The following is a 16157-nucleotide window of genomic DNA, read 5'->3' on the forward strand; positions in this document are numbered from 1 at the left end:
AGATGCAAGCGCATGTAAGGACATCAAAAATGGCAAAGGGAGCTCTTACAGAACTGAGGGTGCACACTCCAGACTTAAATAGGGCATGCAGCTGAAGCTAAAACTTTAAAATCAAATTTAAAAAATTCAGTTCATAAAATATATATTATTCTACCCTCTGTCTGAAGTAGTAATATTTACACTGAGTGTATTGAACCAGATTGACCGCCAGAACTACAATGAACCAAAACATTTGGAGAGAAGAAAATCTTTGTTGTCATCCTCACAGGACCTTCTCACTGTTCATTGTTATCAAGAACTATTCTAACTGTTCTCATTTAATCTTCCCTCAAAGCCTGTGAAATTAAAGCTGCCAATAATAACTCCATTATGGATGGACAAACTGAGACTTAAAGAGGTTGAATAACTTGGCCAAGGTCAGGCAGCTAGTAATTGGCAAGGCAGGCCTCACCCCCGGGTACATGTGCTGGCAAAGCCCTCGCTCTGACCTAGTGGTGGAATTCTTGTCGGGATGTATGTAACCTGTCGTTATTTAAGAGACCAGTTCTGGAAATTTGCTCAGTATCAGCATGCCTTCCACTTCCATAGATAAGAAATCCACACCACAGAGAAGGCATCCTAAAAACTGCACACTGATGAATCATACTTGAATATCCTAGAAGAGAGTAGCATCTACCACATTGTTTACTGGATTGTAAGCTCCAAAAAAAAAGCAGAGAATTCATCTCTCTTATTTGTCACTGTTTCTCTGAAGCAGGGTTCTGCAGCCTTGGCACTGTTGACATTTTGGCCCGGGTAATTCTTTGTTGTGGGGGACTGTTCTGTGAATTGTAGGATGTTTAGCAGTATCTCTGGCCTCAACCCACTTGACATTAGTAGCACCCCTACCCAGTTGTGATGAGCAAAAATATCTCTGGACATTGCCAAATACCTCTTGGGGAGAAAATTGCCCGCAATTGAGAGCAACTGCCCTCTTAAAAAATAGAACAGTGCCTGGCAGGTACAAGACAGCCGGTGTTTTTTAATTAACTGAAGACAGAAATGAACAGTGTTTGACAAAGTACAGTGCTTGTGGTATGCACAGTAACTAGAGGAAACCTTGAAAAAGTTCTAGAACTTTAATAGTAATACATTTTTATATGCACTAGAAAAATAACATCTCAAACCTATGATTTCACATAGGACAAGGTTAAGGGGATACTGAAGTTTAAAAAATGACTTAATTGGAGGAAACATTAAGTCACTGTAGACAGTAAATGCGTTTAGCAAAAATCAAAAAATTGATTAAGGTGGTATATAAATGACTGAAGTTTGATGCATCTACTGTACTAAGGGAAACTTAGGCAAACAGTATGTCCTGAACATACTTGCTATGAGAGCTTCCTCAAAGTCTGGCCACTAGGGCCCCCACTGGGAATGATCTGGTGTCATGTACAAACTAGATGCAGATGTAGAAGACAAATTACTTACTCTATGAAAACTGGACAGTCTGGTAGATACTGTAAGGTATGCAGATCTGTATGTGATAGCACCTAAGTTCCATATTGTATGAGAGTTCCAAGGAAAAAGAGATGACTTCCTGTTCAGGTGATGAGGAAAGGCTTACCCTGCTGATGGTGAGGGATGAATGGAATCTTTGTAGGTATGGATAATACAGTGGAAAATGAGCAGAGGCATAGAGCGGAAACAGTTTAAAGCATATTTCAGGGATGAGTAGAGGCCGGTTTGGCTGGAGTTGTAGTGTCACGTTAAGGAAGGTGGAACCTGCTTGTCGAGAATGTTTAATGCCAGGCTGGGTAAATCCATGGAACAGTGATTTTTATTTAGATTTCCTAATGTCTGCTTAAAAGCTGCTTTGTTGTTGTTTTTAAGTGTGTTGTCATTACTTTAAAAGTAATGTTTAGTTTGGGATGGGGTTCTGACTAAGACTGAAGATTGATGAATACCACTGCTTAGAGAGGTATATAGACTTAAAACACACACACACAAACACACACACACACATACACCCCTCCATCCCCCTCCCCTCCTCCACTGAAAGAAGAGAATAAAGCAATAAAGGATCAGAGTAGAAAATGCAAGCTGAACCCTGGCAAAAACCTGAGACTGAGGCAGTTTAGGTTTTGGGCGTGATCTTGGCAGTAGGCCTTGAACTACATCTCTGTAAGGAAATTGTCTTCTTAAAATCAAGGTTCAGATCTTTGGAAGTTTACTACTGGAACACTAGGTGAGTCAGCTGCCAGGTCATATTGATCTTTGCCTCCTTGGTTTCATCTTCCCCTGGAAGAGAGCTGCCTCTGAAGTCTGTTCTTTCCATGTTGACCTCTGGAGGGGCAAGTCCTCATTGAAAATCCTGGCCAACGCCTGACAGCCCTTTTCTTTGTGGTTCCCCTAACACAATTTCTTACTATTTTTACTGAAATGAGAAAGGTTTTGTAATTCTTTGTATAATGCTTACTTCATTTATCTGACTTGGAGGGGTGACAGTGAAAAAATTGAGATGATACCTGGGAAGGGTATAGGGCCTTCCCATGAATATGCGAGTTCCAGCGCTTTCCTAAAGCCTTCCCAGAATGGCTTCATCTGAAGGGCCAGGGCTCACTAGTTTTCCAACTGCTTTCTGATGGGGTATTTCTAGGCCGCCTCAAGGAGAAATCCCAGTGGGTGGGAGTACAGGCCTCCACCTCAGTTCATCGTGAAGAGTTCAGCCCTAACCCATTTGATATCCTGGTGTTGTGCATAAGATTTTTTGAGAGTGGTAAAAGGTGGGGTGATTAGAAATTGTTAGATGATTTCTCAAGTTCCTTTTGGCTCTAAAATCCTCTGAGAATTGAGCCCCCTTGACTTCTCTCTTGGTTCACTTTATGTTAACTTTGTTCCATGCAATTAATACCTTGTTAGTAATGAAATTCTGGAGCTGCAAGAGGCTTTAGCAGTTATCTTGTCCAGTTTCCCAAAATGAGCTTCAAAGAATAGAACTGCTAAGAAATACTGATTGCCCACAGAAAAGGATTATGTAGCCAAATACATTGAGAGACTGTAGTTTTATCACATTTCTTGTTAGCATTTTTAAGGCTCTGAAAAATCTTATAATAAAGAAACCTATTTAACCTAACGACAACATTTCTTACATTTATTTGATCAGAGCCCTATTTTTGAATAATGCACCTTTTAACATCCTGTGGACATCAATTTGGGAAACAGTCATCTAGTTCAGCCCCCTCCTTTTGTAAGGAGTATGAGATAGAAAATGATTTTCCAGTGTCACATAACTAATTATCAGGTCTCAGTCTCATGTTTATTCCCTGATTGTCTCTGTTTCGTATATAGTTAACTTTTTTGTTTCCCAGTTTTATTGATACATAATTGATACATGATACCGTATAAATGTAAGGTGTACCAATGTGATGATTTGATACACAGATATATTGTGAAATGATTTCCACAGTAAGGTTAGTTAATAGATCCCTTGCCTCACCTCATGTAATAACAATTTTTTGTGCAGTGTGTTGAGAACTTTTAAGACCTACTTGCTTAACATCTTTCAAATATACAAGAATTATTTCCAACTATAGTCACCAGGTTGTATATTCCATCCCTAGAGCTTATTCATCTTTAAATTTGAAAGGTTTTACTTTTTGACCATCTTCTCCCATTACCACCACCACTTCCTGCCCCCAACCCCAGCAACCGCCAGTCTGCTTTTTATTTTTATGATTTTTGGGTTTTTTTAGATTCCACATATAAATGAGATTATACAGTATTTGTCTTTCAGTGTCTGACTTATTTAGCTTAGCATAATGCTCTCAGGATTCATCCATGTTGTCACAAGTTGCAGAATTTCCTTTTCTTATAGCTGAATAATATTCCATGTGTATTGTATTGCTGTTTATTTCTCACTTTGTGTTAGTATTTGCTTTATATATTTAGGTGCTCCAATGTTAGATGTGTAAACATTTACAGTTGTTATATCTTCTTGATGAATTGACCCCTTTTTCATTATATAATGACCTTCCTTTCCTCTCGTGATTATATTTAGCTTAAAGTCTACTTTGTCTGATGTAAGTATAGCTATCCCTGCTTTATTTTGGTTACCATTTGCTTGGAATATCTTTTTCCATCCCTTCATTCTGTATGTGTCCTTAAAGCTAAAGTGAGTCGCTTCTAGGCAGCATATCATTGGGATCTTGTTTTTTATTCAAACACCCATTCTGTCTTTTGGTTGGAGTATTTAATACACTTAAAGTAATTATTAGTAGATATTTCCATTTTGTTCTTTTAAATTCTTCAGTCATTGCATTCTTCACCTCTTAGATTTCTGGGGTTTTTTCAATGGTTTCTTTTTCTTTCTTGAACTTCTCATTTTTGTTCATGCATGGTTTTCTTAATTTTGTCTAGTCTATGTTCTTGTAGTTCATTGAAGTTCTTTAAGAGTATTATTCTGAGTTCTTCTTCAGACAGTTGATAGACTTCCATTTCCTTAGGGTCAGTTGTTGGAGCTTTATCAGTTTCTTTTGGTGGTGTCATGTTTACCTATTTCTTTGTAATGCTTGATTCCTTGCATTGGTATCAGTTCATTTATTTAAACAGTCTCCTCTTCCAGACTTGACAGGTCTACTTCAATAGGGAAAGACCTTCACCAGTCATTACTGCTTAGGACTACTGGAGAGGTCAGTTGATAGCCTCAACAGTCAGGCAAGGCTTGCTATTGTGGTCTCTAGTTGGATAAGGCCATTACCTGTGTTCTGAGGTTGATGGGGGATGCCACTGGCTGGGCTCTGCAGTTGGTTAGGCCTATTGTCTGGGTTCCATGTTCAAACAGGACCACTGGATGACCATCTCTCTGTTTAGGTGGGGCTACTGGTTGTGCTCAGCAGTCAAGTGGGACCACTAGCTGGGCTCTGCAATCACCTGCATTTGGGTGAAGTCCCAGGCTGTGTTCCCTGGTAGGGTGGTGCCACTGGTTGGGTCCCATGATTGAGTGGGGCTATGGGTTGGGTTCTGCAGTCATCCCTTGCTGTGTGGAATCTCAGACTGTGTCCCAAAACCAGGTGGTACCACTGGCTGGGTTTTGTGTTGCGGCAGGGCATAATGGTTTGACATGGCTTCAGGCGGTCCTCTGTAATTGGGTGGGGCCGCAGACGGTGCCCTTCTGAAGCTGAACACGACTACATGCTGGTGTTCCTGATCAGTAGTCTGTGAACTGCTGGTAGGCTCGGTCGCTGGCTGGGCTTCCTTGTTCAGTGTGCTCTTTTGTCCGACAGGGTTACTGGCTGGGCTTCCTGCCTGGGCAAGGCCACAGGCTGTGCTCAGCAGTTGGGCAGGGCCATAGGCTGGGCTCCTCTGCTTTTCAGGGTTGTTGACTGGGCTCCATGGCTGAGTGGGATTGTAGGCTGAGCTCTGCATCTCTCACAGTATCGTAGGCTGGGCTCCCATGTTGCCCAGGGTCAGTTTCAGCTGTCTGGTTTTGCAGAGCCAGAATCTACACTCAGTAGTGGGTCAGGCCTTCTAGGTTGTCTCATTGACCAAGACAGGCTGTAAGAGGGCCCTATGGCTGCTCTAGTGCCCTGGCCAGGACTCCTTGAAGGCAGGACTGGAGGCTATGCTCAGCGCTTGGGCGGGGCTGAGAACTTGCTTTCCTGGGCTGGGTGGTAGAATAGGCTGTGCTGCTAGGGTGGCCTATTGATTGGGGATCCAGATCAAGTAGAACTGCCAACTAAGCTCCCTAGCCAGAAGGGGCCACTTGCTCAGCTCTGCAGATGACCAGAGCTGCGGGCTGCGATCTTTGCTCAAGCGCTGCTGCGAGCAGGAATGCCATCTGCCAAGACCTCAACACTGTTTGCTGTGAGCCCCGCCCCCCTTCTCCACCTCTACCTGATCCCCAGTGTCAAGTTCAGCAAATTCCTCCAATGATCTTTATGAGGCAAGACCTGAGTGGTCCTCCTGAGAAGTTTCCCCTATGCCGGGGGAGTTGGGTGTCCACCTTGGGCTCTCTTTTCCCACTACAGAAACCACATCCTTCTCCTACCCCCAGGGAGGAGGACCATATGGTGAGAGTGTATCCCATCCTCTTACCCTCCTAATGTGGTCCTGCTCAGTCTCTGTTGCCCAGTAGGGTGCTTCAGCATTACCCCCAGGTTCTGGGATTTTCACAGTGGAGTCTTTTCTATAGATAGTTGCTAGTTGGTCTTCTTATGAGGGGGACTATAGTTGGGAATGATCTGTGTGATCATCTTGAAGACATCACTCTCCCCTATATGTCTGGCTTCAAGTAGATTATATATTCCTTAACGGAGTAATAAATTATGTCTTATAATTTTGCCTCTCTGTTGCTGAGCTCCATATGGGAATGTGGCAGGTGAACAATAAATTCGTGGTAGTTCTATGACTAAACTCTATTAGAAAATGAAGCATTATGGTATAAATTAGCTTCTGTGTGTATATTTTCAAAAAGAAACAGAATTGCTGCTCTTCCATGCACACCTGCATTTGTGGTATGTGATTTTTTTTCCTCCAAGTTTCTGTTGTCAGTAGTTCATAGTTATTGATTCACACTGTTTATTGGTAATAACTCTGTGGGCTGCTTTGCCGCAGGGATAATTTGATGTTTGACACCATTCAGGAAAATGTTACACCATAAAGGGCATTGGATTTGTCACAGAGTGACATTGAAGAGAAACCAGGATAGGCAAACTAATAACATGCTAGCCTCATTATTAAAACTAGGCCTGTTGGCATTTTTGTCCACCATTTTTTGTTGATATCACTGCCTTCCTAAGAGATAACCCTGCAACCAATTTGATGGCTTTTATTTGGCAATTGCAGAAACTAATGCCAGATAAAGAAGGTCATACTAAGTTGATACAGAGCCCGTGCTTCCAGAATACTGTGTTTCTGTCCTCTGAGGTTAGATGTCTGTTTCTGATGGAGAAAACATTTATGTAAGGGGGCAAGATTGGAATGCACTGAAATGAAATGCTCATGTTGACCACATCAGCTTTAATGGAATGTGAATCTGACTGTGTGTATGTGCTGTATTTTGTACAGGGAATCATCATCCAGGGACCTACCAGAGACCACAAGAAAACATGGGGAGAAGTAAGTTTCCCTTCACTTTTAAATAATTGAGATGCTCTCCACATTAATCCACTGTGTCCAGGAAATTAGATTCGCAACTCAAAGTTGTTTTTTTGTTTTGTTTTGTTTTGTGGACACCTGAATTGCTTTTCTGGTTAGTGTTAGAAAGGTTTTGTCTGAAGCAGGGCTATGCAGAGAAAGAGCATCAGATCTGATGTTGCTCTCTGGAAAGAGTCTCCCCCCAACCCTGCTCTTTTCTGGACATCTCCCAGTACAGGGAGAGAAGGCTCAAACTTGATACTGTATAGACCTGCCCTAATCACAGCTTTTTTACAACTCTTAACAAAGTTACCCATATGCTGCTAATGGTTTCTAAGCCTTTGTTGTTTATGATGGTAACATAAACAAAAATATGACTGTACTATGCAACCAATGATAGTAGTAAAAAATTAATCTGTAAGGTTGACTTATAAATGGTTTTGGTTTCACCTAAAATGTTAAAGCCTGGCATTAAGAACCATTAGATGAATTCTGTCTGTTTATTTTTCCTTTCTCATAAGGCTATTATATGGGCAGTGAGAAATAGACAAATTTAAGGTCATTTCTTTCTTAAGTTGTTAATAACCAGCCACTGCAATGACTTCATAAATAATTCTAATCAGTGTAGACCATAAAATCTGATGTTATGAAGGACCTCAGAGGAAGGCTTGGTGTTGTGTGGTATAATGAGACGAATACTGGACATAGAGCCAGAGGCCTGAATTCAAGCTCTGTCTCTACTATGTTGATGAAATTCTAGTGCTCCCCGAAACTTGTGTGTTCATCTGAGTTGGGATTAATGACATTCTGCACTACTAGCCTCAGGAAATTGTGTTTGGCATAATGTGATAATACATATGAAAGCATGTTGAGAACTCTGAAATACAATGGAAGAGTGCGGTGATATCTGCTCATTTCTGTCCTTATTGAATATATCTACATTGGTTCTGTCTTTTAATAGTTAAAATGAAGTTATTTGAGATGCTTCTGTGGGCAGCAGGGCTGAGACTAGGGTTGTACATGTGACCGAGAGTGTTTCCTTATGTTTTATGCTCTAGGCATCTCGCTCACCCCACGTCACTCTTGGCCCTGGTAGGCAGCCCCAAGGATTATGGATGGAAAATACCTTCCTGAACCTTGACAAGTTAGCTTTTGTGTGTTTTCTCCAGAGCTTACCCAGGGATTCTGGTTCTTTCGCAACCTTCACAAAAGATACCAATCTCTAATAGTTTAGAAATTTTTTTAAATAAATAAATTAAACAAAACTGGTAAGTTCTGGACTAATCCATGCCATGTGCTAACTCCAAGTCATCTGTCGCCAGAAGCTTCCAGAGTAACTCATCATGGCTTGATCCTCACCTCCTCTCAAGCTTCCGGTGGATTTGGAGAATGTTCTGATTATTGGATTTTATCCTGATCATACGGCGAAGAGAGCTGCACTGAGATAGGGCAACACATACCTTCCTGTTTCTTCTGTTCCTTTTCAGAATGGTTATCAGATCATCAGCAAGGAGATCATTAGGTGCTTACTTTAATGGGTGCCCCGGCAAGTATTTGTGTAAGTTGTCAGGCAATTAATAGAGTTCTTGCTAAAGGACAGGGCATGGTAATGTACTGTGCAAAGATGGGCATGTTTCCAACCTGGAGATGAGATAAGGAAGGTGCTTCGAAGAAAATGCTACTTTTACAAACACAAGGAAGCTTGTAATAGCATTTTGACTGTCTGTGTTGAGCACTTTAAAAACGTCCTTAACATCCTGAATCTCAAAGATTCTATCCTTTACTCTCTAAGCTTTGCTTCATTTTTCTGATTATACTTGTTAATTGCTGACACTGTTAGTGGAAAAAAAGATGCTACTGTGTGCTCTTTTTTCTTTCTTTTCTGGCAGTATACAATGAAGTTTTTAATGGATTTGGCAAAGATTCTCACAAACACAGCTCAATGTGTCATACAAAGGGACAGCAGAGGAAAGTATCACAAAGACATGGCACTAGCCTCATTAATTAAGGAGCCATGAAAACAAAGAACACAGCCAGGAAACCATACAGTATGGGTGAAAAATTGAAATTAAATTGAGGTGAATTTCTTTTAATATTCTTTGATATTGAATGAAGAAATTATAAATATGTGTTAGAGGAATCATTCTTTTATTTTTATTTTTTAAGAATTATTCTTGTTTGACCATCAGATCTAAAAACTGAAAGAGTCCTTTATACACGAAATCTCTTATGAAAGTTTTTTTGTTTTGTTTTGTTAGATTTCTTTCCTTGAGGGGAGGTAGTTAGGTTTATTTATTTAGTTACTTTTGGAGGAAGTACTGGCGATTGAACCCAGGACCTTGTGCGTGCTAAGAACGCGCTCTACCACTTGAGCTATATCCTCCCCGCCTCATTCTTTTATTTTTGTGACATGAAAAAATTCATAAACAAAGTCTTAAAAATGGTGGCAGAGGATGAGAACAGATTTGTGTATTTAATTTTTCATTAGGCCACCAACAGTGTCCATTGTATGTGACATTGAAATCCTATTTACTATATCTGAGTTCGGAGTTAGGGTTTAGTATTTGGTACTCTTAAGAATGTATCTTTATTTTGCTGTTAACAAGTATCTGTACAGCATTTCATAACTCATAGATATTTCTCCTACATTATCTTAATTGAGTGGTAAGAGAACCCCATGATGTAAATACAGATTATTATCTTATAAAACTGAGGGTCATGAGAGAGTCTTACCCAAAGTTCAGTTTAGAAGGCAAACCTTTGTCTCCTTATGTCATATCCAGTTTTTATTTTCTTCCAATAAACCATGTTCTGAATACGTTTAGTCAGCAGTAGTGTTTAAAGTTGATTAAAACTTAGGATCTGTCTGATGCTGTGAAAAGTATAGAAGAAAATATTGTCTAAGAACTATGATGATGATCATATATTTCTCACAGCACAGTGGACTGGACAGATAGGCAAAGAGAAATGGCTCATTGTTCATCACCATTTATGCTAACAGCTAAAACACATGTGTATCAGATAGTGGAGTGCCTCAAATATCAAAATCCTCTGGGCAGCGGTGGTCATGGCTACAGTACTTCAAAGGCAGCAGCACTGACGGGCAATCACCAAGCTAGATAACGAGATAATTCAACTCAGAAACTTGCTGTGCACAACTCACTGTGGGAGCTGCCTAAAGTAAGGGACCTAAGATACCATTTCTGTGGTGAAATTCACCCTTCTTGATCGATAAGTTTTTATCTTTGTGGTTTTTCTTAACACAAAGAATACAATACATCATGGAATGCCAGCATAGTATGAGACAACAAGGGGAGATGCTGTTACAGAAGAACAGCATGTATAAATAAAATTATGTATAAGATTTTAGTAGAGAATTAACATTTTCACAAAGAAGAGAATTTGAGGATTTTACAAGTATGTCCATATAGGCTCACCAAATATGTTCCTAATACTAGAGAAATTTATCTGTAATCATCTTGAGATGGAAATTAAAACTTTATTCTACCTTTACATTACCCCCCTGCATAGCTGGTATATTCACGATAAAATGACAAGTCTCAGTACTCCACCAAGCAAACTCTTGTTTTTGTTACAGTGAGCAGAATTTGATTTTTAAGTCATACCTATTTTCCATCTGATTTTTTTCCTGTCAGAACACACTTCTCTTACTGTGTGCTTTTAAGTGCTATAGCAGCAATTTATGGTATTTATTAGTCTAATATGCAATTACTGATACATAACTTCACTGTCTTCACTTTAAAAAAAACTTCTGGAAGAAATTCATCATGTTTTCTCAATAACAGCAAACCACAAGATGTTCCTACTCCTCTTTTACAAAATAAGAATAACATTTAGCCATGAATCTTCAAACAAATTTTGCTTTGTTGTATAGGAAACGATATCTGGAATAGCTGATTGATCGCAAGCAGACGTGTGTTATTTGCGGAGAATAACTAAAATAAAAATGTAAAGGTACCTTAGCATTTTTCCTGTTTCTCCTCTTTCAGTATTTAGTCTTTGGAAATATCTTTTACCTAGCCTAGAAGGAAGTCCTAGATCTATAAATACTTAATCTGAAAAGTCAGTTTCCATCTTCATTTTCCATACTTAGTGGTAACATGCCCGTGATGTCCTAGTATACATGGACATATTGTTGTGCTATAGAGAATCAGTGACAGAGGTACTAGTTAGTCTTTTTTTTTTTAATTAAAGCATAGCAGCATCATTCCTTTGCATCCCTGGATGTGCTTGGCTCTTTTAGTTCAATGAACCCAACATGTCCCCTCCACTTATCAAAATTTAATGAAGGGAAAGATGGTTTACAGCTACCACAGTAAGTTTCTAAGCCCTTTGATTCATTGCTGAACTACTGCTCAGTTGAGACCAATCCTAAACTCTAATTCTGAGCATACAGCTCCATATTTTCAAACAGGGAATGAGTGTTCAAACTGACAAACCTTGTAAAGTGACTGTCTCATAATGTAGTGCCTAATTTTATTTGACAGCTCCCTGGTTTACAGTTCAAGTGAAAGCACACATTTAAAGACAATTATTTCATTTTCTGGCCTATATTAAATCTGAGTCTCTATTACAGTAGCATATTCATGCCTCTACAGTTTAGATGATGTCACCAATTTATTGTAAACCCTTATCTAGCTTCATAATTTTATAACAGTAAAACAAATCTGCTTGGGCCTGACAGCAGCCATTATTTTTTCCTGGCAAGTCTTTTCCATTAGAAAAAAAAAGAGCTAACTATTTAGCTAACTATTTAAGGATCATGCTTTTTTTTTTTTTAATGCAATCCTCTCTGCCTTTTACCCATTCAAGAAGAAAATAACTTTGGTACAGTTTAGAATGGTTTCTCAAGCTTAGCACTATTGACATTTTTTTTAATTGAGGCAAAACACATAATGTAGGCAAAAAAAATTCATATAACATAGAATTGACCATTTTGAAGTGTACAGTTCAGTGGCATTTAATACATTCACAGTGTTGTGCAGCTGTCTAGTACCAAAACATTTTTATCACCTCTAAGGGAGACCCTGTACCCATTAAGCAATCAGCCTATTTCTCCCGCTCCCTAGGCCATGGCAACCTGTGATCTGATCTCTATCGCTATGAATTTACCTATTCTGGATATTTCATATAAATGGAATAATAAAATATGTGCCCCTTTGTGCCTGGCTTTTTTCACTAGCGTAATTTTTTTTTTTTTTAGTTTTATCCATTGTTGTATTAGTACTTTACTCCTTTTTGTGGCTAAGTAATATTCCATTGTATGAATATACTACATTTTGCTTATCCATGCATCAGGTGGTGGACATTTAGATCCTTCCCACCTTTTGGCTATTGTAAATGGTGCTGCTGTAAGCCTTGATGTACAAATTTCTGTTTAACTATTGTTCTCAATTCTTTGGGGCATGTATGTAGGAGTGAATACTGACATTTTGGGCCAGATAAGTCTTTGTTGTGGGGGGCTGTCCTCTGCACTGTAAGATGTTCAGCAGCATCCTTGGCCTCTCCCCACTAAACGCCAGTGGCACCTCCCCCTCCAAGTTGTAACAACCAAAAATGTATCAAGACACTGCCTAATGTTCCCTGAGATGCAAAATTATCCAAGATTGAAAACCACTGATTTAAGAAAAGAACCCACTGATTGAGAATAAAGGAAAGGAAATTTTTAGAGATAAGCCATAATTAACATATTATGATGTTTTTCATAGAAATAATTTGAGTCTAAAGAAGAGGATTAGAGTCACCCCTCTGTATCTGCAAGTATCTGCGGGTTCCACATCCATGGGTTTAACCAAGTGTAGATCAAAAATATTGGAAAAAAGCAAAAATTCCAGAAAGTTCAAAAAAGTGAAACTTGAATTTGCTGTGTGTGGCAACTCTTTACATACCACTTACGTTGTATTTATAAGTATTTATGTAGCATTTACATTGTATTAGGTATTATAAGTAATGTTGAGATGATTTATAGTATATGTAAGGATGTACATAGATAGGTTATATGCAAATGCTGCGCCATTTCACATAAGGGACTTGAGCACCTATGGAATTTGGTATCCATAGGGGGTCCTGGAATGAATTCCCCATAGCTACTGAGGGACAAATGTATATGGTTGTCGACAGAAATCATCAATAAGCCAATCTATGATAGGAATAGAAAGCTGAGCCACACTAAGCATTATAGCCCAGGAGACAGCCTCTCAGATAACTCTGAGGAACTACTCTGAGTAGCATAATTTTCAGCACAGTTTTGTATCTTGTTGGAACAAAGAACATCAAAGAAGTCAGGGATCCATTTCTTCAAGGTTTCAAACGACAGCAGCAAGTCAGCACGTACACAGGAAGTCAGTATGACCCTGGCACCTGGGAAGGGAGTCTTATCAAAGGAAGACCAGCATTGGTGACCCAGGAAGGGAGTTGTTTAATCTTACTTTTTAACATGGACATTCTTTATTTCAGGTCAGTGCACCCTGTAAGGATTAAAGCAGGTGTACAAAGTATGTTTTATAGGCCATAAACAGGCTGTTTTATTTAGCATAAAATTCAAGTTAAATCATGTATCAGCCGGAATGACTTCCTCATACCTGAGTATGTGAACATTTCTTCCATTTATGGTTCTAGAAACTGAGGTGTAGTCCTGGTCCTATAATCAAGAAGCTGTGTCCTTGGATAGGTCAATTAACCTTTGGATGTCAGTTTCTTGTCAGTAAAATAAAGCGATTGAGATGGATAAGTGGTTTCTGGTGTGCTCAGTGAAGTCCACAGCTTTTCTAAAGGGGTCCCTGAGAGGACCCACTGTGAGAGAAGGGACCCCTTTAGACAACAGAGTGCTCCTGGTATACAGTACCTCCCCTGCAGATGGAGCAAGCAAAAGTTCGAATACTATTATCATTTCTAGAGCCAATTCACCTATAAACAACATTGACTTCAGCAAAAAAAGCATTTCTGAAAATCATGTGCTAATTACAAAGACACTAATTTGTCAGTGAGACTCCATTTCTTAAATCCATTACACTCTGCTGTTGTGCACAGAAGAGGAAGATAGCAGAATACTATCTGAACAGCCACCTCTGAAATGAAGCTTTTGGATTAAATGTCATATGTATTCTAATAGGACAATTATCTGCTCCTAGAGTCTAGATTACAGCTAACTAGCACATAGATAATATCATACTATGTTGACAGCTTGTAAGGCATTCACTGTAACATAGAGTTATGTATATAAAACCATATTTCTTATTTTCTGACTCTATCTACCTGTCTTTCTTTCCATTAAATGGTGATTATTAGTTGTAGTTGTTTCCATATTCTTTCACAAGGGACAGAATTGTAACCAGTGTAAATAGGACCATAAACTACAAAGTGTTATGGTTGTAACAACTGTAAACTCTAAGACGAATGATACCGTGACAGATAGTAGTTGAGGCACTAGTGATAGGAGAAATACCCATCTTTGAAATTCCACCGTTTTGGCGATTCCACCTGTGTGCTTAATTTTGTGCAAATTAGACCATTTTCTAAGTCCATATTTATTTGTTTCCTGTGGGTAAAGCACAGCCCGTAGTCCATAAATGTCATGTGTCACATTTAAATCAATTGTTGTAAATTTCTAGTAACTTGATTATTCTTATCTACCATTTCGTGAAGAATTCTTTTTGATAAGGAGGAGTTATAAATTGTAGAATCCCTTCGAAGAAAGTTTGGCCTTTTGCCTTCCTTTGTGGGAGATTCTATTACATCATTTCTATCTCATTATTCCTTATGAAGCATAAAATCATTAGACAAGAGACTTCTGAATATATGATGTAAAATTTGGCTTTTAAGAAAACTGTGTTGAGTTAGTAAGACTCACTCTGGGGGAGAACCATTTTTTGTTGTTTTTAAAGAATATTGACTTTATAGATGTACATTACCTCTTTTGTCTTCTCTCTTATAGAAATCCAGTTCTGGCATTTTCTCCCGGAAACCTGCCTGTTATATCATTTAGCATTTCATTGTATACCTCCATTAGCACAAAGAGATCTTTTTTTAAAGTCTTAGGTCGTGATCATAACCACTACATTGTCCTTAGGAAGCAGGTTCAGGATATTAAAGATATTAATAACAGTTATTTCTTCTCTCAAACCCTGAGACTCCCCACTTTCACTAGCTCAGTCCTGTAACTTCAAATTTTTTTTTAAAGTATCTCAGTTCTTGAATGGATTTCAGCTTCCTAATTTCCTGTGAAAATATATACTACATGGAATACTAACTAAGGTATAAGTTAATTTCAACCTGTTTGGGCACATGAGCACAACCATATAGTAAATTCTGAATTGTAAACCTACCTGCTGTGGAAAAATTAATCTTTAATTTCCACAAATAGGTTACAGCGGTGAAATGCAATTGGGAAATACTCTAGTTTTTCCACCTCCCTAAGTAATAGGAAGATGATCCAAATATCATTTTGTTATTTTGCATAATTTTGTGTTTTATTAAGTGAAATGCCACTTTAGAATTCTAGTGAGACCTGTTTTTCTAGGGAAAGTTATGCCCAGTAGTCTGTGATGAGAAATACCTATTTAATACCCATTTCAGCAGAAAGAACCCTGAAGTCACTGTATGCATGCACAACTGAGTAAATGATAGCATCAAAATAGCTTAGAAGCAAGAAAACAAGGAATTATGAGTGTGACACTTCATAAGATTATTTTTTAGTAGTATATAAATCTGAGCACAGGATTGGATGGGGAGGGTGTCTTGTGGATTTTTGCTTCTTGTTTGCTTTTATTGTTGGTTTAGGGGATGGTGGTTGCTTAGCTGAAAAATAGTATATTCATTTCCCAAAAGAATTTGGATAGGATACAGTACTCCCACTTAAAACTTTTTCCAACTGTAAAATTTCACAATTACAACTGAAAGGATCTAAGGAATCATATACATACAGCGTCTTAGCTTCACAGATTAGGAGACAGGCCTAAGTAAATTAAGCAACAAATGCAGAATCTTGCAGTCAGTTTAGTGCCAGAGCTGGACAAGAATCC

The 16157-nt window shown here is 38.8% G+C and overlaps 1 protein-coding gene across 2 annotated transcripts in view; it reads left to right on the plus strand.

Annotated features, from left to right (window-relative positions):
- Positions 1-16157, plus strand: part of PRRG1 (proline rich and Gla domain 1) — a 118815-nt gene that overhangs the window by 54278 nt on the left and 48380 nt on the right. For both annotated transcript variants that reach the window (XM_072956675.1, XM_006219351.4), the window contains exon 2: positions 7048-7098. In XM_072956675.1, coding sequence (XP_072812776.1) covers positions 7089-7098 — 10 coding nt within the window. In that variant the 5' untranslated portion in view covers positions 7048-7088. The remainder of the gene's footprint in view (positions 1-7047; positions 7099-16157) is intronic.

This window comes from Vicugna pacos, chromosome X (assembly GCF_048564905.1).
Source record: "Vicugna pacos chromosome X, VicPac4, whole genome shotgun sequence".
Classification (NCBI taxonomy): Eukaryota; Metazoa; Chordata; class Mammalia; order Artiodactyla; family Camelidae; genus Vicugna; species Vicugna pacos.